Here is a 26033-nt window from a genome sequence, read left to right on the forward strand (position 1 = left end):
CTAGTATTTTGGTAAGAATTTTTGCATCCGTGTTCAATCAGGGATATTGGTCTGTAATTCTCCTTTTTACTGGGGTCTTTGGTTTTGAGATCAAGGTAATGCTGACCTCATAGAATGAGTTTGGAAGTTTTCCTTCCACTTCTATTTTTTGAAACCGTTTCAGAAGAACAGGTGTTAATTCTCCTTTAAATGTTTGGTAGAATTCCCCTGGGACGCCATCTGGCCCTGGACTCTTGTTTGTTGGGAGGTTTTTGATGACTGCTTCAATTTCTTTGCTGGTTATGGGTCTGTTCAGGTTTTCTATTTCTTCCTGTTTCAGTTTTGGTAGTTTATATGTTTCTAGGAATGTATCCATTTCTTCCAGATTGCCTAATTTGTTGGCATATAATTGCCCATAATGTCCTCTTATAATTGTATTTCTGGTGTTGGTTGTAAATTCTCCTCTATCTCTCCTTAGCACAGTTTAACCCTTTGTCCTTTAAACTAGAGTTGCTAAAAATTTTCTGTATCCTTAAAAAGAAGGAATGGGTATATATGTCCATTTATGTTTTAAAATTTAAGTGTATCAGAAATTTTCATATTAAAATAATAAAAATATTATAACTAGTTTATTTTTTTTTAAGATTTTTTAATTTTAGGGGCGCCTGGGTGGCTCAGTTGGTTAAGCGACTGCCTTTGGCTCAGGTCATGATCCTGGAGTCCCGGGATTGAGTCCCGCATCGGACTCCCTGCTCGGCGGGGAGTCTGCTTCTCCCTCTGATCCTCCCCCTCTCATGCTCTCTGTCTCCCATTCTCTCTCAGATAAATGAATAAAAAAAAAAATTTTTTTTTAAAAAAAAAAAAGATTTTTTATTTTTAAAGTAACTCTACACCCAGCGTGGGACGCAAACTCAAAACCCTGAGCAAAAGAGTCACACGCACCACTGACTGAGCCGGCCAGGTGCCTGAATTATGTTTTAAATTTAGAAAACATTTATCTTCAAAGAAATGTAGAGCATTTTATATTTCCAGTATTTCTGAATTATCTTGTTTCCACCTGCTGAATTATGGGACTCTGCAGTAGTTATGAAGTAATTTTTCTTATGTAGTATATGTTAACATTTGTAAATAAGAATTTTTCTCATTTGCAGGTACAGATTTATGAATTAGAGGAACATAAGATTGAAACATGGAGGGGTAAGCACAATTGGGCGTTAAAAATCTTTTAATATCAGGAAAAAAATGTTCTTAATGTGTAAAATGTTTTAACTTCATGGATCCTTCTCTCTCTGCTTAATAAACTACATGATTAAAACATTCCTATTTTAATCTCAGTAGTGTACCATACTATTATAAATACGATCCATTCTGTTGAATGGACATTTATGGAGAACCTACAGCGAGTCTGTATGCTAAGGCTGGGACATAAGGACGAATGAGCTCGCCTGGGCCCCAGCCGCTGCCCCCAGTGGAGTCACCACTCACTTCTGAGTGTGGCTGTCCTTGCCCGCAGACATGTCTCTATATAGAAAATGCAGCAGGGGAATGCCCCCTACAACTAACAAAAGCAAGGATCTGTTCTTAAATTTAATAATTATTTCTTTACAAATTATGGAGAAACACAGAACAAATGAACTTTAAACTGGAAGATTTGGATAAATCACATGAAAAAATAACCCTTTAAAATCACAGGATCTTTTCTGAAATGGAGCTACTTTTTAAATTCTCATTCTACGACTGTGTGATTGTTCTTAGACCCATCATGCTGGATCGGTGGCGGGGGGGGGGTGGATTGGACGGGGTGGGAGTCACTGAGGAACGCAGTCTGATGGACGTTGGGAGAGGGCTTGTGTAGGGGTCTCAGAGAAAAGCCTGCACAGAAACGGAGGGACCTGTAGACAGAAAAACATTAATTAAAAATGGAAAATCTGCTTGGAATGATAAGCAGTCTTTGTGAGTGGCAGCTGTGAAATCTGAACGTCCATTAGAATTCTCTAAAGGGCTAGGGGCTCTTTTAATTCCCTTTGACCTGTAAGTTTCATCGAATGATATAGTTGATTTCTAATGGCTTTATTAAGTCAAACCAAACAAACTCGGTCAACATGAAATCTGTATCTTAGCACTGCCTATTATGAATATATAACTTAACACCAAGAGAGATACTTCTTATCAAATTCTACATAAGTAATGTAAGACCAAGATTTATATTTATATTGTATATTTACAATTTGATATTACATGGTATTCGGAAGTAATAATGGTAATGTCAAGATATTCTTGAATGCTTTCTGTAGAGAAACCTCAGCAAGGCAATTACAGTGGATCTTTAGAAAGATAATTTCTATAGACTACAAAGATCCCCAAGATACAGATTTTGAGCATTAGTTTGGTAAAATAAAACTTAAGAACGCTTAAAGAACAAAGTTTGTTAAAACTTACGAAAATTAGTTTTAAAGGATTTCATGAGCGCTTCATCTCCGGAGGGTGATAGTAATTTGGTAGCATTCTAGTGACCTCTGCTGGTACTGCTTTTTCCGTCCAATTGCTTGACTTTTCTTCTCCTTAAAACATCTATTGTAATACTGTTTTCAAATATTTAATTTTTCCACAATGGCAACATCCTGAAAACAGTTTATAAGTTGTTTAAAATAGTCCTAACTATAATTTATACAGTAGTGTTAGGTAAAGTAGATTTATTTGATTTCGGTTTTTAATCCTTCTAATTGTTATCTGTAAACTGAAGAGAAATTTATGTAATAATTGCAAACGGCAAATGTGTTACTAATTGTATATTTTCTTTCTATAAAAACAGAGCTTTATTTACAAGAAACATTTAAGCCTTTAGTGAATATATCTCCAGACGCAAGGTAAACGTGTCAAGTTTTTCTCCTTTAAAAACATTCATTCAGATTCTCGTTTTGTTTCCATGATTGATGGATTTTTTTTTTTAATCTAGATAGGGGACAGCCTTCTTTATTTCATATATTAAACTTAATAAATTTAGAGACCATAGACTCAGCCATTGTTTGCCCAAAGGATTGATAAGAGGCTGGGAAGATGGTCATACTAAACAGTTTTAAAATCCTGATCACCTGCCGTACAAACCCTCTGGGGAGCTTGTTAATTCTGCCCATGCCTGGGCTCCACGTCCGACCTGCTCGGTGGCCTCTGGAGAGTAGTGCCCAGGAATGTGCATTACAGCAGCCCCCCCCCCCCCCCCGCCCCCAGGGGCTCTAATGTGCCCTGATGTTGAAGGGCAATCTCCGTTAGACATTGGTCCAGAGGCGGTCGGAAGAACGCGCCGCCCCTCAGTAGCGCTCTAGCACATACGTTGTGATCCAGGCCTTCTGGGACAGCTCTGATACATTTCCACATTGTATGAAAATGTTCTTCAAACTCTAAGCACGAATGAGAAAAAGTGGAATACTGATTTTTAGTAGTTTATTTCCAAACAACCAGGTAAACGCACCGGTCTCCTGGTTGGCGGTCCCGGAGTGGGCCGCACGAGGTCGGCCCCAGTGCGGGGCACGGTCCACAGCTCCCTGACGCTGCTGGTGTCCGTTAGCGGTCCCAGGGGCTCACCGCTGCCGTCCCTCGAACAGCAGCGTTAAACGCACTGCTAGAAACTTCTAGCGATCTGGAGCTGGCTCTTGTATCTGCCATTAACACAGACCAAAAAATCAAAACATTTGCTGAGATAGCCAGTTTAAAACTTTTCCAAAACACGGTTTTAAGTCAAGTCAACCTTTTATTATAAGCTATGATGTAAAAACACTGCAAATGCTTCTAAAGCAGGGGTGGTCCAGAGCGTTTTACATCTCTCTTTAAAGCCTCCTAACAACTCTGATGGCTTTTCCCGCAGCCTCTTCGACGCTGTATACTCGTTGATCAAAAATAAAATCCACAGATTGCCAGTTATTGACCCTATCAGTGGGAATGCACTTTATATACTTACCCACAAAAGAATCCTCAAGTTCCTCCAGCTTTTTGTAAGTAGTTTTTAGTGTTTCTAAAGATGTAGTTGCATCTACTTTAACTAATTTACTTCAAGTAAGTTGGCTCCTATCACCTCAGTAGGAGACATTAATTTTGGAATTGGGATTGTTAGGAGGTCTCCGTTTCTCAGCTGCAATTTCTCAACTTAGTTCTATTTAAATTGTACATTCTTCAAGTTGATTCCAATTAAAAAGCAATCGCCTTTCAGTGCAAGTATCAAAATTATAAAAACACTTGGAATTCTCTATTTAAATTAGAATATTTTATCACTTAAAGTATGAGGGCAGTAAAGCAATTTGCAAGTCAGTCTAAGAAAGTGCTGTGTAAGATAAATTGAGCCAGTATTTATAGCAAACTGCCTTATGATGCTTTATTGGTATCATGGTTTTGGAAACATTCAAAAAATACTGTCCCCAGGATTATCTAATTATAAATTGCTGTGATAGAAAAACACAAAGCAAATAAAATTTTGGCAAGAGAGTACCATGTTGGTCCAAATTCGGGCTGTGTTATCTGTAGGTTTTTTCAACTGTATTTGGAATGAGATGTCTTCATAATCATCCATAATATTGACCTCTTTGGTCAGTATTAAAAGAGGCTCAGAAGGACCAGAGTTTTTACAAGAGGACTTTAATTTTTTTCCTTTGGGTTACATGCACTGAGTTTGAGGTTAGAAGTAGTTGGTCAGCTGTGACCAGTAGGAGGCCTCATTCCTGCTTCAGAAGAGATCACATGAAGTTATTTTTTTTTTAAAGATTTTATTTATTTTAGAGAGAAAGGAGGACAGAGGGAGAAGGAGAGAGAGAATCCTAAGCAGGCTCCACACTGAGTGCAGAGCCCAACGCAGGGCTCCATCTCACACCCCTGAGATCATGACCTGAGCCGAAATCACAGGTCAGATGCTTAACCTACTGAGCCACCCAGCTGCCCCATGAAATCATTTTTCGAAAGAACTTAATAGACATTAAAAATCTACATCACATTAGCTTTCCCATTTCCTTCCACACAGCTTCAGTTACGGAAATAAACTCGCATTCTGGGGTGATGCAAAGGAGCCAAGGCTCCTCCTCCTGGGGCTCTGCTTCCATTTTGCAGGCAGAACCACAGGGGGTTTAGTAAGTGGGAGGAATCCCATGTCCATCAAGCCAGTCCTATATTTTAGTAGTTTACGGGTAAAACTAACACTCTCCGTGGTTAAATAAATGCTAAGAAAGACGGTAGGAAGTTTACTGAAAAGCACACAGTTTAGTGGAGAGACCGTGTCGGGGATAGTTAGGGACGTGTGGAGATGGCTGGACAGACGTCACCTCTGTTGTGCGCAGGCCTGTGCGCTGCTCGGGCCGCCACCTCGGTGTCCAGGCTGGACGGGACCCAGGCTGGGGCCGTGTATTCAGGGCCCACAGGCTTTCAGCCCCTCAGAGTAAGCATTGTAAAATAACATTAATTGTCAGAGCTACATACTCTTATGCATTGATGACGGGGCAGCTACTGTCCTAAGCACTTCCCAAGATACGGCTAATCCTCGCCTCTGCCCTCTCAGGTAGGTATATTGATTAATCCCATTTTATAGGTGGTGAAACTGCGAGGTGGAACGACTTTGCAGGTCACCGCGGGCACATGGCAGAGTGGTTTCCGCCCCGCGGCCTCTCGTGGCCTCCCTCCCCCTGCTGCCCCTCAGCTCGGAGGTGCCTGGCTCAGAGGGTTAAACCCGCCCCAGGTCTCCCAGGTGTGACGAGGTCGAGTCCAGCCCGTTTTCGAGGCTGCGCCCCTGCGGACGAGGAGTATCAGCTGGAGACAGGCCTTGGTGTTTTCTCTTCATAAAGAGTAGAGGAGGTGCTTCTGCCAGTACCGCCTTACATTTGGGCCAATATGGTAATTAAATCACGCTCTTAGACTATGCAGCGAGAGGTTTTCAGATTAAAATACAGAATTTTAAATAAATTTCAGATCCTGGTTTTTACTGAATTGAGATCATTTTCTGAGAAAAAGTGGCCTTACCCGTGGAGACTTTTGACAGTTAGCCTAGGCGTACAATATGGAACAGGGGTTAACCTGCATCAAGATGGGCTAGATGACCTAATAGGTCTTTCTTTTTTTCTCTAAATTTCTAGGATTCTCATGATTTGAATATTGATGAACTCTTTGACTTGAACATTTTGTTTCTTCTAATTGTTCATCTTTTCCTGATAATTATAAGGTACACCAGGAGGACGGAATCAACTATACCCTTTATACAAGGTGGATTTTTGAAACCATAGACCTTATTTTGTTTTAGTCAAACGTGACCCTAGACTTCTCTCTTCTGACTTCTCCCTCCTCCTCTAAAACAGCCCATGGAAAGAAAAGTGAACTTTTAAAGGTTCTTTTAATTCTGTTCAGTTGGCTTGTTCTTTGTTCCTAGTAATCACAAGTTAGAGTCCTCCAGAGGAGAGTTCAGGATGTAGGGTGGGATGGGGTGAGGACTTTCTTAGCCGCAACTCAGATCATTCCCATCAAACGCTCTGGGCTTGGAAATGTGTGGGTTCTTCGTAAATAATGCTGACGGCAGGACCAGGAATTTAACATAAATAACTAAGAATAAAGGATTCTTGGGTGGCTATGGGTCTTAATTTCCAAAGAGACCTCTTGTTTCCTCTTCCATCCATGTTTTCAGTGAGTGAAGGGAAAGGGAACCTTACGATCTGTGTGTTCTGCGGTATTTTACTGAGTAGTTAATTATAAGCTTAGAATAGAAACCAGTTTGAACAAAAACTACAATTCTTATACGTAACATTTCCATGTTAATTCAGACAGCCAGGTAGAATGCTAGAGAACACGAACTTTAATTTGTTATACGTAAGTTTTTTGTCCAAGTGTGGACATGTGAACATTAAAAAGGTCTGTTTGGGCTCTAGAGCATTTGTGTTTATCTTCCTGTTTAGATGTCTGATATGCCAAAGCCTGCCTTCATGAAGCAGAACCTGGATGCCCTTGGAATTGGGACCTACCACAACATCGCCTTCATCCACCCGGACACTCCCATCATCAAAGCCTTGAATGTCTTTGTAGAGAGACGAGTGTCGGCCTTGCCTGTGGTGGATGAGTCAGGTCTGTGGGTTTGATCATACCAGGGCCTCGGAGACCACACTTTGTCCCCTGGGGGCAAACTTACTGTTGAGTAGTCAGTGGATCAGATCCGATGGGTGGCGGGCAGGGGTTGGGGATGAAAATTTAGATAAGGCAGATCAAGTCAGCACCAAGGAGCCCTCAGGTTAATGAGAACTCTAACTGGCTTATTTTCACATCTTCCATTAACATGTGATTTCATGTTCATTTAAAGTTAGACAAGTTTGTTACTTAGCAATACTTAATTGCTAGTAAATATCTGGTTAAGATAGATTTTAAATGTTATTTTTTGTTTCTAGGACATTTTTCTAACCTCTGTTTTCATTTTTAGGAAAAGTTGTAGATATTTATTCCAAATTTGATGTAATTGTAAGTATTTTTAATTTTGTCACACCTGTCATCTAGAATGCATTTAAAACATACTTATCTGTTGCGGTTTTCCCTAATTTAATAGCTTTTGTGGATGTGTGGATCAGAGGATTCCGTAGACTGCCCATAGTCATTGTACTTAATGTTCACTGGCTTAGCAGTGAAAAATATGTATTTTATAGTTGTCCTTTCAGTATATGGATAGTTTATCCAGCACTATAGCATGTGTAAATACTTTAAATGGTCCTATTGCCATGCACAAGACATTCTTCATTCTGCCAGCAGGCAGGTGCTGTGCACACATGAATTTGTGGATCCCTTGCTAAGGATCCCATTGTTTGCTGATGGGAACAACCGTTCTAAAGAAGACAGCAAAAAGCATTCAGGAGAATGACTGGAGGTCCTATTTTTTAATCCCCAGCATAAATCTATTAGCGGTAGTGCTACATCTTTCCTCTGGCTGCTTTCTTTTCCCCATTTTAAATGTGCTTCCTTAGGGTTTTATGGTATTTCTAAGAAAGTGAACTGAAACTTTAGTAGCCCCAAATGTGCTCATCATTTTTGGCCCTAATGTTGATCGCAGTGTTAAATACTTCTTTGCAACCAGCTGTCTCAAACCCTTTTGTTTCATTTCTTCTGCTTAACGATAACAGACATCCCAAAACAGGCTGATTGGAATTTGGTTGAGTAGGACTGTCTAAGGCTAAAGCCCCGTGGGTCTGTGGGCCCTGTCTGGCCTGCTCTTCCTCCACGGCTGCTCGATCCCGGGGCTCCCTCAGCACCTTCCCAGCGGAAACCTGGCTCCCCGGGCCAGGGCACCCTGGGGCGCTTCTCACCCCTTACAAATGTTAGTCCATCTCTCCAAAGGCTTTATTCACGTGGGCTCTAGAGCCTCAGAGGATAAGAATGGGGGGATTCTTCTGAAGGCCATGCCGACGCTATGTCACAAGGGTGCTCCACGACGAAGGTCTACCTCGTAAGCTTTAGTTATTATTAATGATGAAATACTGCTAACAGCATGTGATAACCTGGCACGGTGATGAACATGAATGTTTTTAAAAATCAGGTCACTTGAAACTTACTTTATTACAGAACCTTGCTGCTGAAAAAACCTACAATAACCTAGATATCACAGTGACCCAGGCCCTTCAGCACCGCTCTCAGTATTTCGAGGGTGTCGTGAAGTGCAGTAAGCTGGAAATCCTGGAGACCATCGTGGACAGAATAGTGCGGGCTGAGGTGAGGCAGCGGGGCCACTCCTCCCTCCCCACCCCTGCCCCAGCCGCACTGCCCCAAGTACTCACTGGCCGGGGTGCCACGGGGGATGGATTGTGAATCGCAGGAACAGCCAGGGAAGCAGAGGCAGGTTCTGTCGGATATCGTGCTTTCCCTCTCCAGAACCTCGCGTGTTGCCTGATGCGTAGGTGATCTGGAAATGTTTATTGAATTGAATTGATAAGTCCTAATATCATAGTTGAATCAAACTGGTAAGAGACCTCCATGGTTTAAAAAATACATAATTAAGAAAACAAATATCCGGGGCGCCTGGGTGGCTCAGTTGGTTAAGCGACTGCCTTCGGCTCAGGTCATGATCCTGGAGTCCCAGGATCGAGTCCCGCATCGGGCTCCCTGCTCAGCGGGGAGTCTGCTTCTCCCTCTGACCCTCCTCCCTCTCATGCTCTCTGTCTCTCATATAAATAAATAAAATCTTTAAAAAAAAAAAAAAAAAGAAAACAAATATCCCAAGAGCTTTGAGTTCCATTAGGGTATTTATGAATTTGAAGTTAAAAATGTGTGATTATATAGTTTTAACAAAGTGAAGGATAAATCAAAATTATCTTTTGATCTTTTTAAGTTAATTTTCTCTCTTGCCTGATTTGGATAATAGTAGACAGTCTGATAACGTCACTTCCTGACCCTCAGCACTCACGTGCCCTCGTACTTTACTGCGTGTAGGATTTTTGGGTATACTAAAATAAAAGATGAGCGAGATCACTGGATAACGCATCTAATTCAGTATACCCACTCCCCAAATCATTTCTTTCCTTTTTTTTTTTTTTTTTTTTAGATTTTATTTATTTATTTGACAGAGAGAGAGATAGTGAGAGCAGGAACACAAGCAGGGGGAGTGGGAGAGGGAGAAGCAGGCTTCCCGCTGAGCAGGGAGCCGGACGCGGGACTCGATCCCAGGACCCTGGGATCATGACCTGAGCCGAAGGCAGACGCTTAACGACTGAGCCACCCAGGTGCCCCTCTTTCCTTTCTTATTAGCCAGGGATAGGAATGTTCTCCCATTTATCCCTCTCTAGGACTGAAGGATGCAGCAGTGTTCTTTCTGGAACAATCCCTGAGTAGGCAGAATCCATTCATAATGCTATCTCTGCTCTGGTACTTTTTACTGTAAATATGAGAATGCAGTCCAAGAAGAAAAGTCCCTGATAATTTTTTAGGCTAACAGGTGTTCTTAACATTACATATGAAGTAGGGGTCGCATCAGAAGACGGCCTCCCTTGCCGGAGCCGTCAGACAGAAACACAGCTCTGTTTTCATCATTGGGTACTGCAGACTTCCACCTTGCCCTGTGCTCACCTGAGGGGGGTCCCAGCCCCCATTACCACTACTGTGGCCTTTGGAACACATTTCACTAGCATCTCAGTATGAACTCCTAACCGTTTCTACTTGAATTTAATATCCATCAGTCTTGTTTCCCAAAGAGTTTTCATTGACTTAGGAATACATCTTAACTTTTAATAAGGTCCTTAGAATTACGTGCCTTTTGAAGATCATAGGTAATGATCCTATTTATAAGGACAATGGACATCCATATGATAGAGTCCCTCGTAACAGTGAAAAATGTTCTAGAAGAGTATTTGGTTGATATGAAAAAAAAATTAGCAATGTATTGCTAAGAGAAAAAGCCAATTACTGTATATAGTATGATTTTATTCATTTATATGCATATATGTGCAGAAGAGAGGTTAGAAGGACCCACAGCACAGTACTAACTGGCTGTTCCCGGGTGGCGGGGTTCTGGCTAATGTGGAGAACACGGGGAGTGCAGGGCTCCTCCATTCTGAGCTCTCTTGTTGGAGCATATATCCCTCAGGTAAAAGAAAAAAGGTAATTGGCTTGTCCTTTCAGTTCATCTGGCAAGCAAGCAGATACTTCTTTGTAATAGGAAATGGGTCATTGAGGAAAAGAAAGATGTAATTCAATACTTTTCTCATTATGCATCTTGACTTTTTTCCCCATTAAATTAATTTCTTGGGGCACCTGCGTGGCTCAGTTGGTTAAGCGTCTGCCTTCGACTCAGGACATGATCTCAGGGTCCTGGGATTGAGCCCCACATCGGGCTCCCTGCTCAAGCGGGAAGCCTGCTTCTCCCTCTCCTCCCCACTCAGTGTTCTCACTCGCTATCTCTGTCTCTCACTCTCAAATAAATAAAATCTTTTAAAAAAATTAATTTAAAAAAAAAAATTTCTTTCACCCAATGACTCCTTACTGGGGGACCAAGGCCAATTTTACCTTAAATACAGTTGTTGGAGAAAGGGCATACAGTATCAGCAATGATTTATTTTTATGACATAAATACCACACCAGCTTTTTGATACCCAGGAATATTCACTAGTTTAGACTCAGCAGCAAATGACAAGAAAATGTTTTTGGTGGTCATTTCTACCTGGTAGAATTAATTCTCTGGGTGAGATGGCCACCCCTTGACCTTCAGTAGTTCAAAAGAGAGTTATTGAATTAGCATTTTTTTTTTTTTTTTTTTTTTTTTTTTGAGACAGAGAGAATGAGAGACAGAGAGCACGAGAGGGAGGAGGGTCAGAGGGAGAAGCAGACTCCCTGCAGAGCAGGGAGCCCGATGCGGGACTCGATCCCGGGACTCCAGGATCGTGACCTGAGCCGAAGGCAGTCGCCCAACCAACTGAGCCACCCAGGCGCCCCTTGAATTAGCATTATTGATCGTTAACAAAATGTGTCTCATAGATGATAAAGCATTCTCTGATCCTAGATATAAGCTATTATTTTAATTTATAAATAATTGTATTGCAGAATTATTGAAGACCCTATAGTTTTTTAGAGCGATTTTTCAAGTTTAAGTAATCTCTACACCCAATGTGGGGCTCAAACTCAGGACCCGGAGATCAAGGGTTGCATGCTCTTCTGACTGAGCCAGCCAGACTCCCCTAGAAAAACTTTCAAAAGTCATGTCATGAGAAAGAACAAAGTCATTTTTTTTTAAACCCAAAGCAAGCTAAGATGTGAAAAGCATCCCCAACACAGTATCAGAGACAAATCTAAAAACAGAATTTCCTTCCCTTTCCATCTCCTTCCTGTGCCCCCCACAGTGTGTGGGGGGGGGAGGGGGGGTAACTGTTACATAGGGAGAAGAGGATCATCTCCAGGGTAACCAGCAGGTGTGTGGCTGCCTCAGGCCTAAGTGCTTAAGCTTGGAAGTCAGAGGTGCTCAGAGAAGCTTGATGCCTGCTCACTCCTTTCCTGTGTTAAGGATGCTTTGTTAGAGTAATACCTCTGGCCATTCGCTTATAAAAGACCTGAGTAGAACATGACATGTGAATATACTCTATTTCACTTTATTATAGCTCATTTATCCTCTGAACCATATGAACATATTAATATATGAACTTCGTGGAGAAAAGACTATAAAACAATGAACTGTGACCTGTTCTGTTCCAGCTCTCACTTGGATGTCTTTCCATGTAAATCAGTAGTGGATAGTTACTAGAAACTGAAATACTACTTTAAAAATGTAAAAACTTATGCTTAAAAGAGTATTATGACTACATCATAGTTCATGTTTTGGGTTGTATCATTCATATGTTAATATTCTAAAATCTGAGAATAGCGGGACATAGCTGGCAAATTTTTCCTACAAGTAGTTAAAGTCAGCATTGCATTTTAACTTTAGAGCCTAAGACCTTTCATGGTTCTGGACACGGTTTCTGTCTCTTATACGTGGGGTGTATTCCTTGTATAGTATATGAAAGACGTATTTGCTTATACCCATTGTAGGTAGAACCTTCTGTAAACTGACAGGGGAGCTACTTGTCTCGTTTGCAGGTGCATCGGCTGGTGGTCGTGAACGAAGCAGATAGCATCGTGGGTATTATCTCCCTGTCGGACATCCTGCAAGCACTGATACTCACGCCCGCAGGTATGCGTGCCGCCTGCCGGCCCTTCCCTTAGCACACAGGCCGAGCGGGGAGCAGGGCAGGCGCCTCCAGCAGCTGCTTCTCCAGCACCCACGCCTCTGGAAACCCCGTGCACTTTCTGTCTGGTTTTTCTTTGTAGTTTTACTGTTCTAGTTGGGTGAGAGAGAAAAGTTGATAGAAAGTATTCTTAGCATCCTATCCACGACCACAGTGCCTGAATAATTGAGGATTCGTTGCCAGATTCATAACCTTTTCCATTAAAAAGCTAAGATCTCTTTGGAAATTACATCAACTAGCGAACAGCACTGGTGGCTAATCTCGTTTTCTGCCAGGTCAACTCTGAGCAAGCGCTCACAGCGCAGTCAGGGAGCTTGCAGGGAGATGGGGGGGCCTCCAAAGAAAGAGGGGTTGGTGTGTCCTGTGTGCCGTGTTTAACGGCGAGGGGTGGGCTGCAGGGTCCAATAACCACCAGCCCTCCTTCTCCTCCCTGCTTCTCCCCTTCCCACCCCCATTAAGTACAAACAGTCCAGCCTGGGGCCGGACTAAGCTGTGCCAAGACAGGCCAAGACCACAGACTAAGTCACTTCTGAGAGTCTGAAGTGTGCATGTACTAGAGTATTGATTTTTCTTGAGTTCAGAAACCAAACTAGCCAAGACTAGGTTTCAGTCGGTTTATAACCTAAAGATGCTCATCTGGAAGGAATCCGTGGCACCAGTGAGAAACAGCCCATCCACGATGTGAGAGCAGCAACACCTGAGGGCCGTCCATGGAATCAGAAACTCTAGAGCTGGGGCCTCGGACAGTTTCAATTTCAGCTCTTAGGAAACCTGAAACTCACGATAATCTTCATAATCATGAAATAGTGATAAAATGACTAAATGAATATGAGACTGTTGACAGCATTATTTGTAATAACCCAAAGCTGGAAATAACCCAGACACCTAGCAGAAGCAGCAGATTGCATGACGTTTGTTCTGTGGAATGCCCCACACAGAACTGACCACGAACACACATTGCTGTATTCGACCTCACACACGTGACATCGAGCAGAGGAGCAAGACCAGTCCAGGGAGTGCGATGACACTAACCTACAACTTCCACAGCTCCCTCATGCGCAGTGGGAAAAGGCCTCCTCAAGAGCAGACTCCTCCTTGCAGGCACGTAGCTTCGCACCTTCAGAAAAGGCCCCCTACCCCGGGCAGCAGGCCTGGGCCAACGCACACATGTGCCCAACAGCGTCAGCGAGAATTTCAGCCCTCCTCTGTCCTGTGGCCAAGATTCTTCGTGCATTACAAACTCAAGAGCAAACAAGTCAAGTTCTTTATCGTCTTTATGCCTAGTGTCACAGGCCATAAGAATGAGAATGTTGCCTGGGGCTCCTGGCTGGCTCAGTCACTAGAGCATCAGACTCCTGATCTGGAGGTTGTGAGTTCAAGCCCCACATTGGTATAGAGATTACTTTAAAATAACTTTTTGAAAAGTTTAAAATGAGAATATTGGGCTGCATGAGTTTACATTTCCATCCACATTTGAGATTTTAAAAATTCTAAGTCCCTAATACTGCTCTGTGGGGAGGAACCCTGTTTCACAGCCAGAATTTGAAGTGTGCGTTACCACAGAAATAACGTTCTAAAGATAGTAGTTGAATTAGAATTCTCTACAATGTAATGTGTAGAACACTATTTAGGAAGACGCTCCGTGTTCCTAATAACCGGATGACAAGTGAACGTTTGGAGCAGAACTCTCCTGGAACACAGGGCCGGCCCGCCTCGGATCAGCAGCCCTTGAGACGCTCACACCGAGCGTGTAAGCATCAGACGAGTGCAGCCCGATGTGCCTGATTCCCCGCCTGCCCTCCGAGCTGCCCGAGTGTGGGCAAGCTGCTCAGCTCGTGTAGCCTCTGCCCACACAGCTGTAGAGCGAGCGGCCTGACACAGGCCTGCAACCCTGCAAAGATACTCTGAGTTGAAACCAAAACCGTGCACGAAGCGGCTTGTGCGCGACGAGGCACCATCCGTACCCAGGGGCCGCACCACCGGGTGGGTATTCACGGACTAGGCAGGAAGAGGCACTTTTAGAAAGCGGCCACTGTTACGCGAATAAAAGGTACCAGAGGTCATTCTTTTCAACAGCTGACAGACGCAGTCCTCCGCGGAGGATACCGACTTGCCATCACAACAGTTTAGCAGCAGCTACAGTAAAACTTAAGACCATCCAAAGGAACCACATATATGCACACACACCACCAGTGAGTACCTGATCTGGAAGCAGGAGCTACAACTCGCTAGCCCCTTGTTTTTATAGGTTGTTAATCTGTTTCCAAAGTCGTTTTGTGCCTGAAGCTAAAACAGGAGAAGCTGCTGTGATGAGAAAAATGGTAGCGCTCCCACCGGCCCATTTGGAAACGTGCCAGCCAGACAGGTGTTCCGTGCAAATATCCATAAATGTTACGCTTTTTAAAAACATTCTCATGAGTGTGTACAGGCGCACTTCAGAGATACTGTGGGTTCGGTTCCAGACCAATGCAATAAAGCGAATATCGCAATAAAGCAGATCCAAGGAATTTTAAAACGACCACGAGCAGGCCTTCACGGGAAGAGCCCTCCCTGCGGACGGGCCACCCGCCCCCGGAGCTCTCAGCGGGGCCGTCTTCCTGCCGGTGGAGGGTGGGGGCGGCGCTGGCGGCCCCTGAGCCCCCCCCACCCCCTCCCCCCAGGTGCTGGGCGCTGGAGGCCGGCACGGCCGCGCGGGTTCCCCGGACACCCGTGCAGTTCCCCGCACCGACGGCTCGCCCTCCGCGGGGGGCGCCTTTCCCCCCCAGGACAGCTGCCTTCGGAAGGGGGGTCGGTGCTCTCGGGCCCCGCCGCCGCCGCATCAGCCGAGCTGCTGTCACGCGCCGGGTCCTTCGTCCCCCCGGACAGGGAGGGGACTCGGGAACCCCCGTGCTCGGCCGGTCCCGTTTGCTCCCGAGCGTGCGGCCCGTCGGTGCCCGCGTCAGGCCGCGCTCCTCGTCCTGTTCTCCTCGGTTCGAGCGCACGGGCCGAGCGCGCTTAGCCTCGTCCTTGAGCACCCGAGGGTTTTCAGAACGGCCCCGAGCGCCGGCGTCGAGGGCAGGTCACCGGCCGCGTTGGCCCCTCGCGAGAGGGCGGCCTGTCCCGCGGAGCTGGGCAGCCGGGCGCTGCCTTCTCCTCTCCTGCTTTAGCTGCTGAACTGTGTTAGGGACTGGGAGGCTCGAGGAGAGGGATCGGGGTCGGGGAAAGGCTCGTCAGTGGAGCAGCGAGCACGCACACATTTATTAAGCTGCCGTCTTATATGTGTGGTTCGTGGTGCCAACAATTACAACAGTAACCTCAGACATCACTGAGGGGCGCCTGGGTGGCTCAGTTGGTTAAGCTCAGGTCATGATCTCCTGGGCCGTGGGATCAAGTCCCACATTGGGCTCAACGCTCAGCAGGGAGTTTGCTTGAAAGATTCTCTCCCTCTGCCCCTCCCCGCATCTCTCTCTCAAAATAAATAAATCTTTTAGAAAAAGATCACTGGTCACAGGTCACCATAACAGGTAAAATAATGAAAAACTCTGAAACACAGAATTCCCAGAATGTGACAGAGACACGGAACGACCGCTGTTTGGCAGACGGCACCAGTGGCTGGCTTGATGCAGGGCTGCTGCGGACCTTCAGTTTGTACGAACAGACTGCTCTGCAACGTGCAGTAAAGCGAAGCACAAGGAAGGAGGGTCTGTGTGACAGCACCGTGCACCTTCACTGAAACACATGCGTCCCTTCTCTTAAAAATGCTAGCAGTTCGGGGTGCCTGGGTGGCTCAGTCGTTAAGTGTCTGCCTTCGGCTCAGGTCAGGATCCCAGGGTCCTGGGATCGAGCCCTGCATCGGGCTCCCTGCTCCACGGGAAGCCTGCTTCTCCCTCTCCCACTCCCCCTGCTTCTGTTCCCTCTTGCTGTGTCTCTGTCAAATAAATAAAATCTTTAAAAAAAAAAAAATGCTAGCAGTTCTGCTGCTAGAACCCTTTTTTCTTTTTTTCAAACTGAATCTTGCATATTTTGACTTCTGACATGGTAACACAGATTCGAAGTGGGCTGCTGTGACTGCAGGTGGGGTGGGGCGCTTAGAGCCACCTGCTTGTCTCCTGTCCCCACCTCCCGACACCTAGAACATTCTCCTAAGGCACTGCAGAATACGTGTGAAGACCACCAAGCCGGGGGGCGGGGGGGGGGGGGGGAACCACTGCTCCTATGTGTAGGACAGGCCCAGCTGCGACGTGTTTTTCTGTTGCTTTGAGACTTTCATTTCTCCATCTACCAACAGGTGCCAAACAGAAGGAGGCGGAAGCAGAATGACCACTGTGAGTGGAGAAGCCCTTGGAGGAGAACCTGAACAGAGATTCTGGGTCACGCTTTGCCTCATGAACACTGACCGTGACAGAAGACAGTCAAATGGCTAAGAATGTATATCAGGGTTTAGCGATGGGTATTTTTTCCAGTGATACTGAAACTGAGCATAAGAAGCAGAGTTTATGTGTTTGGAGATTCAGGCTTGCATTAAAAGACTGTTTTCAGACCTTTGTCTGAGCGATTTCAAATGCTGTATGTTATTAAAGTGCACTGTGTCCTGAAATTTTTATTACTTTTCATTTCAAAGAATTCACTGGTCTGTAACAGGTAATATGACATAAGGCGAGCGCATGGCCTCTTCAGACCTAGTGCCTTATGTCAGAACACGCGACACGTCATCACCGCGGCCCATGGCAGCTTAGAGCCACACGGTGCTGGGGCGTGAAAGTCTGTGGACCTTCCAAATCAGTCTGTTTTCATTAGATTTGTTGAACAGTTGTAATTTGGATATAAATAATTACTTTATAAAACTTTAATGACAGTTTTATGTTCTGTCTGTTCTGAACTATGATGTAAACAAAATTGCTCTACAACAGCTTTATTTATTTTTACTTTCATGCAATTTTTTACACATCGTGGTGGGGAAGCTTCACCGTACCCATTAATAAACCATTGGTTGTTATTTTTAAATGGCAAATTTCTCATTTAAGTTTGCATCTGGAGAGGATAGGACTTCTAAAATAGCCACTGTTAGGTTTTAAAAGCTGAAGTGTCTGAAAGCACGTGTGGAAACTGGAAACAGGCAGCGGTTATGAGGAAACAAAAGTGCCGGGAAGATGTCTATTTTTTTCTTGTGTATTGAAATGTAAAATCATGATGTTTGTATGACTGCTGATGGAACTGTTTTTGTAAATTTTATTGTGGCATATACAGTATTGTCATATGGTTGAAAAGAAACACAATGTTTCCTAATGTAAGTGCTCTGAAAATGTCGACACTGTATATATATATATATACATATATATATATATGAGTATAGTTTGATTTTTTTTGTTTTGGGGTTTTTTTTTTTGGCAGATTGAAAAATTAAAATAAATCTTATTATCGACCATTTTGTTAAAGAAGTTCTTTAAAATACCATGTCTTTCAGCACATATTAAAAATCTACATGCAGTTTCCCATTCAGGTATTTCTCCCCAAATGAAGAACATGAATTCTCGTATCTTTTTCCATCATCAGAAAAAAAACCCTTAACGACTTGATCCATAAACTTTACCTCTCTCCATTATTAAATAGAGTATAGTTAATGAAAAACTGGTGTGCAGGTTGTCGTGTACCGAGCCATGACTTTTTTCATCTCCTGAGAGGCCGAATATGAGAGCGTATGGGTCCGTTTCCCCGGAGGAACAACTGTGGTCGTGCCTCAGGTTAATGGTAATGTTTGGGAGAGAGGAAGAAAGGCACAGAGCCCCTAAGGCACAGTTTTGAAACTCAAAACCGCTGTTTTCAGTCCACACGGTCTGTGTGGCGCACACGAGTGTGTACGAGTGCCCCGCGCCAGAGTTTGGGCCACACCTGCAAGTGTGAGCCTGCGCAGCAGCCTGAGTGGACCAGCCACTTGCCAGGCGGAGGGCTGTTATCCAGGAGCTGTTTCCAGCAAGTGAAAAAAGCCTGGGTTCCGGTAAGTGCCCTCTCGGTGCCCTTCTAGAAGGAAGGAAAAGTGCCACTTTAGCGAGATGAAGGAAGGATTCTAAGGGAAAGGCCTCACTGACCTGAGAGAATCCACCTTGGCACCGTTGCTGGACGACCCTCAGCTGTTTACAACACCTGCTCCCCGGGAGGCTCGAGGGGACCCCCTGCGCCGCCCGCTCACTGCCACTGGCTGGGCCTGCCCCCTGCCCCACCGCCCGCCCCGCCGTGGCCCTCACACCAAGGAGGAGCTCACGCACCCAAAGGCTTGTGAGCAAATGAGTGATGAATATGAAAGAGCGTATCAACACTAACCACATCTGTTCCAGAAAAGAAGGGCGTCCATACCGTTTTATATTCTAATCTCTAAGAAAAACTAAACAGATTTACTAAACCAATGACATTTCCTAGATTCTCCTACAGAAATGCATGAGCAGACAATCCTCTTAAACCACTGGTTCTCAACCAGGGGAGATGCTGGAGCCTAGGGCACATGTGGCCAAGTGGAGACATTTTTGGTTGTCACCACTAGAGGTGGGGGGTGGCGTGTCCTACTGGCATCTGGTGGGTAGAGACCACAGAGGCTACAGAGGATGGTCCCCATGACACAGTATCCAGCCCAAGATGTCAGTAAGGAATGAGCTTAGACACTCTGCCCTAAACAAGTATAATCTTCCGGGTATTTTGGTTATATTTGTTACTTCCTTACTGAATCCATCTGTCTTTGGGGAAGAAAAACTCAGCAGGCAGCCTTTCTGGGAAGGGAGACAGTCAAAATAATCCACAGGTGGATTCCAAAGGATTTACTTCCAAAGCTCTTTCACCAAAAAGAAAATATTGCTTTGCATAATAGCGCTCTCAGGAGAAAATTCCAACCCGGAGGGAAATACTTAGAAAATAAGTTTCACTTACATACACATAGCCTGATTTTATTTCTTGGACTTAACACACTGCACAGAATTTACCTTAGACATCGACCGAAGCAAGGGCATGGTACAATTATCACCTGGCTCTCAAAGGTACCTAGTTCCTTCTAGAACCTTCCGTGCTTGAAATACTGCTGCCCTCCACCTCCAAGAACTCACAGATGGGAATCTGAAGACTCGCTGAAACGCTGCTCTGATTTCAAGTATGGGCTTCCCTCTCTGGAAAGCCCGCATCACAATCACCTACTCTCCTCTGACACCAGAGCCTAAGGGGCACCTCCGTCTGTCTGGTAGGTTGGAGATGCAGGACTGGTCTCACAGCTGCCCCACTCGCCAGTGTCGGGAGCTTCTGGCCGTCTCCCATCCCCTGCTCCGGCAACCAGGAGACTGGTCACCACAACAGTCCCAGAAGGCAGGGAAACACCCCTCCTCCCAGCCCCAGGGAGAAAGGCGTCGGACCCTCCTGCAGGGGCAGAGCCTCTCCCCGCCAGCCGAGCGCACGTGCCTGGGAACAGGTCCCTTCCCTTCCTTCATGCCTCTTCCAAGCTGTGCTGCGGAGGCCTGGGAGAAATAAGAAGTGGCCCGAAGCCTCGCCCTGGGCTGCTTAGGGCCGCGGCCTCAGCTGTAAAGACCAAGGGAACCGCAAGCTGCTGCCCACGAGCCTTGGCGACCTCCCGGCCAGCAGACCCGAGGAGAGAGAGCAGGCCCCTGCCTGTGGCCCACGCACACCTGGCGCCCTCCTTGCTTTGGCTTCCTGGCCAACAAGGCTCCCCAAGCCATGGGGTCGGCTCCCTTCGGGCCGCGAGGCCTCCCCACGGGCTGGCCAGGGGGACGGGGAGAGGGTCACGCTCAGGAGACCTTAACCTCTATCTGCGGCCCCAGCCCCCAAACTCCTGCCCAGTCACCACCTTCTCCGAAACACCCCGCAGGCGCCTCACGTGGAACTCGCTGTCCTCACACACGAAGCAGAGATGCTGGCAACCTCCGAACCTTCCGGGAGCTTTTTAATCCTCCTCCTCTCCTTCCCGCCCCTTGAAAAGACCATAAAGTGGCAGCCTTTCTGACAGCCTTCGAATGCATCCAGACTGATAAGCCCCAAAAGCTGACCCTTCCAATTTACATTCGTCACAGCTGTTAAGTTGCATTTTTAAACCAAAACTCTCATCATCTTGGGCACCTGGGTTGCTCAGTGGTTGAGCGTCTGTCTTCGGCTCAGGTCATGATCCCAGGGTTCTGGGATAGAGCCCCACGTCAGGTGCTCTGCTCAGCGGGGAGTCTGCTTCTCGCTTTTCCTCTGCCCACCCCCCTGCCCCCGGGGCTCATGCTCTCAGTCTCAAATAAATGAATAAAGTCTTAAAAAAAAAAAAAAAAACTCTCATCAACTCATTTCACTGCTCAAAAACCATCATAGGCCCCACAGGAGTGGGGACCAGGCCCCCGCAGCCCTCTCCTCCTGCTGAGCCTCCGATGCACCTGCTCCCTGCCCTTCTCAAAGCACCAGGCCTTGCACGCCTGCCCACCGGCCTGAACTGGTCCCCCACCTCGCTTCCCACCTGCAGACATTCAACCACTTTCTCTGGGGCCAAATCAAAAGCTACCTCCACCGTGGAGGCTCGCAGGACTCTCCCCAGCTCACAGACGGATACCTCCCCGCTCCGACAACGGCGAGCCACACTTCCGGAGGCCTGGTCCACCCTGCCTCCTGCCTGGATGGCGGAGGGTGGTGCTGGAGGCCCCCTGGCACCTGGGGACAGAAGATGGGCTTCTCAGTACTGCCCTGCGCACCAGGAAACTGTTGTAAAACCCCTCGCCTTTCCTGACCTGGCTTTTCCCTCTGTCCAGTTACTGAGATGGACAAATACGTGTGCACACGCATACGGTCACGTGTAAGGTACCCCCTGAACGTGGAAGGACCTGCCAGTGTTAGCGGCAGGCCTTGTCCTCACTGATGCTGCGGTCCCCCGAGTCCCTCAAGGAAGGGAAGGGTAGCCCACTCGTCTCCATACTCTTACACTGGCTCATCCCTGGGCCCGAGAGGAGCTTCATGAATGTCCGCCCAACGTTTGATGAGTGGTTGGTAACAGCCAGTATATCCACTAGGATCAGGGGCTGGTGACATGCTCCAAGCACGTGAAGCCGTTCCCCTAAATTGCCAGGTTACTTCATAAAGGTAGAGAGGCGCCGCAGAATATGGAGTGTCATCTATAAATTCCGAGGCAGCCGTCTTCTCTGCCTTATGCTTTAACATTTGAGTTCCGGAGGCAGGCTCCTGAGGGCGTGCGCCCTGCTCCCTGACACAAAGGGCACCTCCTTCTCAGAGGAGGGGACGTGGATGCCCGCAGACCCCCCACCGCCTGTGAGCGGTCACAGCAGAGGGCTGCCCCGACTGGTTGGGATAGTAGAGCATGGAACAGCACAAGGGCCAAGCTCCCTTCCCGTGGGAGGAGAATGGAGAAAAGGACAGCCACGCCTGTTCAGAGACAAAAATGAGGCTGGCTTCCGGAGCTGGGAGTGGAAAAGACCAGAGAGACATGAGCACCAAGAGAGCCCTTCACACCTCCAGAGACGCAGAGGATTTGATAAGCTCACTCCTGACCCTCTTAAAATCCAGAAGCAGCCATTCCATATTTTGAGAATTCCCATGTACCATCTTTCTCTGCACCTTGTCTTCTTTTTAACAGCTGAAACAATTTCCAGAAACTTCCAAAAAAAAAAAAATGCTGTTTGAGGAACAGCCCTTGGGATAATTCATAATCAGAAGTAGCGGGTGGAAGGAGTTGGCAGGTGGAAGGGGGTCAGGTGGATGGTCCCTGGTTGGGGGATTTCCAATAAACCAGCCTGGAATGACATCATCCCTGTTACTTGCCAGAACCACATCAAAGAGAGTAGTTGTTTAGTAGTGATCAATTAGAATTCCATATTAATTAATTTATTTAGCAACTATTATGCTGTGCACAAAGCACCTATCACGGGCCAGGCACAGTCCGAGGGGTCTGGGCCCCATCTGTGAACACGACAAATCTCAGCCCTCAGGAGCCCTAGCGCACAGGGTGAAAATTTTAAAAGTAGAGCGACATCACAGCATCTTAAGGTTTTTGCTCCAGCGATTTTCTCTCCCTGGAACAGCACCCCCCCGCCGGCCCCGATTTCAGCTCAGCCACCTCCCTCACCGCACCTTCAAGCCTCGCTGCGACCTCGCCTTCTGGATGAGGCCGCTTCGACCACAATCTATTAATAACCACTAGCACCACAAATAACAACGCAAAGGACAAGAGGGAGGAGAAGCTACAAACCAGGGGGTGCATTTCCTGCCAGGCGCTCTCGGATCCTCACACAACATCTGAGGTAGTCTTTATCGGCTCTGAGGTGGTAACCCGGCCAGGCTGGTACCACTTGGAATTCGAGGACTTTGGGGCTTGATGACAGGCCTCATTCCAAAGCCCATGCTCTTAATCCCAGTTCTAAACAGCTACTGCAGGTTGAATTGTGTCCCCCAAAAAGACTCGCTGAAGTCTTCACCCCCAGCACCTGGGAATGTGGCCTTATGTGGAAACAGGGTCGTGGCACATGTGATCAAGCTCAGTGAGGTCACTGAGTAGGGCAGGCCCTAATCCCATGACTGAAGGCCATGTGACGACAGGGACAGACTGGTGGCTGTGACAAAGCTGGGCACCTAGCAGGTGCTTGAAATGGTCCACAATAAAAAGTTGTTTTCAAAACTTTACCAAAAAATTTTTACAAAAGTAAGCCATTTGCTTTCCTTTTAAAAGTAATTTTCTCTTAGCCTAGACATATTAAAATTAAAACACGCAAAAGGAAAGATATAACTGAGAATAAAAAAGCAGACATGTGGTTTCTCGGATGGCGACAGAGGTTCATTTTCTGGTACCGTGAAACCATTTGTTAGAAATAGGGCACACTCCTATTCTTAGCACATTGAAAGGAAAGTTGTCTTCAAAAGTAACCATATTATAGATTCCAGACATCTTAACACAACACTTAGTGATGAATAATTAAGATTTGTTCATTATACTTGTGCATCTGATGGTTCTACTTATTATACTATAAATTAGTTGACCCAAATGCTATTTTTTGAAATAAGCTTTTTTTAAGAACTGTAAACAGTTTTTAAAAGAGAACAGTGTGTACTTCTATTATTTGCGAATTGCCTGGAGGAAGAGTGCTCCCCACTTCTGCTGGTGAAACTAAGATGATAGTGTGAGCCATCAGGGAGCACAGCCTGCAGGGTAGGGAAATGACAAGCCGGCCTCCCCATCACCCTCCACCCCCCGCCAGAAGCTTCATCTGTGGCTTTGAACCCTCCTGCAGACCCACCGCCATTTTCAGGTGGCCATCACTGGGTCAAAGAACACAAACCTGGAGGAAGCCCTGCTCCTCCAGCCACCATCAGATCCCCCAGCCTCTTGCTCAAGTCCCTGTGAGCACCCCGCGCCCCAGCAGTCCCTCACAGTCTGACCCTCCAGCTGCCCTGCCTCCTCATCCAGCCTGACTCCACCCCTGTCCTCCTGAAAAAGCCCCACCCCACCGCACCCCACAGGGCCCAGACTGCCCCCCACCCCACCCCGTCCTGCCCCCCCACATCCTGCATGGCCCTGGCTGAAACCCCCTCCCTGCCCCTCCTCCCCCTAGGGCCCTGGCCGGCCCCCAGCTGTCTTCAGGTGCCTAGTTTTCCATCATCTACTCTTAATTTGTCTCCAAAGTCTCTGCAAGAAACACCAGTCTCCTCACCCTGAGTTCAAAAACGTGAGGTAACCCATCTGTTCCCTTCTTCTTAGACATATCACTTACGGGCCTTGCAGTCCTCCTGCATCCATCTGGATCAATGACTTTTCTAGACCTGCTGCCCAGCCAGATGCTTGCCAATTTTCTTCTTTCCAAAAACCAGCATTTTACTTTGTTAATAATACTTAATTCTGGGGGTGCCTGGGTGGCTCAGTCGGTTAAGCATCTGCCTTCGGCTGGGGTCATGATCTGGGGGCCTGGGATTGAGCCCCTCAGCGGGGAGCCTGCTTCTCCCTCTCCCTCTGCCACCCCCACCCCCTGCTTCTGCTCTCTCTCTGTCAAATAATAAAATCTTCAAAAATAATATTTAATTCTTTTCTATATCTTTCACTTCAGCTCTTTATTTTTCCTTCCTTCTGCTTTCCTTAAGTTTATTATATTCTTATAACTTCTTAAATGGGTCAGTAAACTCAGTAATGTTCAGCCTTTTTTTGTTGTTCTAATGTAAGCACTTAAGGTTAACTTTTCTCTTTTATGGCATCCCATAGGCCTCCTTTTGTAGCATTTTTATTATCAGTTTAAATAGTTTCTAATTTTCTTTATGATTTCTGTTTGACCCATGAATTATGCAGAAGTATATCTCCTACCTTCCAAATGGATGGGGTTCTCTATGTTTTGTTATTGATTTCTAGCTTGATTGCATTGTGGTCAGAGAATGTGGTCGACAGAAGTTCTTGGAAATGTGTTGAAGCTTGCTTTATGACCCTCTACACAGTCAATTTTCATAAATGGCTTATACGTGTCTGACAAGAAGGTATATTTCTTTTCCTTTGTTGAGAGCAATGTCCTACATGTGGTCATGGAACAACTTTGTTAATTCTGCTGTTCAAATCTTTTCTGTCCTTACTGATTGTTAAAAATGACCTCACCTATCAACTACTAAAAGGTATTAAAATATCCTATATGATTTCAATTTCTCCTTGCAATTCTGCCAAGTTTTGCTTAACATATTTTGCATAAACAGAATGTTATTGGTTGACGTAAAAGTTAAGAACTGTAATATGTTCCTGGTGAACAAAAGCTTTCACCATTATTTAGAGACTCTCTGTCCACAGTAATGGTTCTGCTTTAAAACCTATTTTATTTTGTATCAATGCAGCTTCACAGGGTTTCTTTCAGCTGGTATTTGGTTTAAACTTTTCCCAATTTTACTTTCAATTTTTCTGAATAATTTCATGAGTTCTTACAACCAGGGCGACTTAAAACCTGGAATTTAAAAAATCAGCAGGCTCGACTCTGAGCCTGGAGGGCAAGAGGAAACGGAGTCCCCACCGTTAGAGAGAAAGCACCACAAACAAGCCCGGAGATACAGCAGAGAGGCAGCAGTTTGAAAAACGCCTGGGCCGTACCAGAGGGAGCGTTGTTGTGGTCTCAGGGATCACTGGGGGAACTCCTCCAGGAACAGAGGAGCTGGCTGACACCGTTTCCCTCCCCTGCACCCCCAAGGCAAACACACGGCCACCTTCGGGAAGAAGCACCCCACCCACACTTGCTGCCTTACTTGCTAATAGCACAGCCCCAGGCCACCCCTCACCCCCCATCACCTCCCCACCCCATGCTGTGGCAGATCTGCCCCCTTCAGCCAGAACTACCTCAGTCCTGGCACTCTGGGTCCCCTCCCCTAGAAGACCAGCGT

General features: G+C 46.1%; 1 protein-coding gene and 1 long non-coding RNA gene across 11 annotated transcripts in view; one reads left to right on the forward strand and one right to left on the reverse strand.

Annotated features, from left to right (window-relative positions):
* Positions 1–18087, forward strand: part of PRKAG2 (protein kinase AMP-activated non-catalytic subunit gamma 2) — a 258642-nt gene extending 240555 nt beyond the window's left edge. For 9 of the 10 annotated variants that reach the window (XM_045864016.3, XM_054505148.2, XM_045864017.3 and 6 more), the window contains 8 exons: positions 1131–1176; positions 2792–2846; positions 3842–3968; positions 6897–7062; positions 7412–7449; positions 8542–8688; positions 12538–12631; positions 16954–18087. In XM_045864016.3, coding sequence (XP_045719972.1) covers positions 1131–1176; positions 2792–2846; positions 3842–3968; positions 6897–7062; positions 7412–7449; positions 8542–8688; positions 12538–12631; positions 16954–16985 — 705 coding nt within the window. In that variant the 3' untranslated portion in view covers positions 16986–18087. The remainder of the gene's footprint in view (positions 1–1130; positions 1177–2791; positions 2847–3841; positions 3969–6896; positions 7063–7411; positions 7450–8541; positions 8689–12537; positions 12632–16953) is intronic. The other variant, XM_064575712.1, reaches the window with a different exon arrangement.
* The window catches only part of LOC123835154 (uncharacterized), a 49100-nt gene continuing 24260 nt past the window's right edge, over positions 1194–26033 (reverse strand). Inside the window, exons 2-5 of the long non-coding RNA XR_010406696.1 lie at positions 8754–8878; positions 3449–3635; positions 2419–2600; positions 1194–1871 (exon numbers count right to left, since the gene is read on the reverse strand). This is a non-coding gene — a long non-coding RNA (uncharacterized LOC123835154). The remainder of the gene's footprint in view (positions 1872–2418; positions 2601–3448; positions 3636–8753; positions 8879–26033) is intronic.

This window comes from Mirounga angustirostris, unplaced genomic scaffold (genome assembly GCF_029215605.1).
Source record: "Mirounga angustirostris isolate CCGP_5_RB_7025 unplaced genomic scaffold, mMirAng1.0.hap1 SCAF_12, whole genome shotgun sequence".
Classification (NCBI taxonomy): Eukaryota; Metazoa; Chordata; class Mammalia; order Carnivora; family Phocidae; genus Mirounga; species Mirounga angustirostris.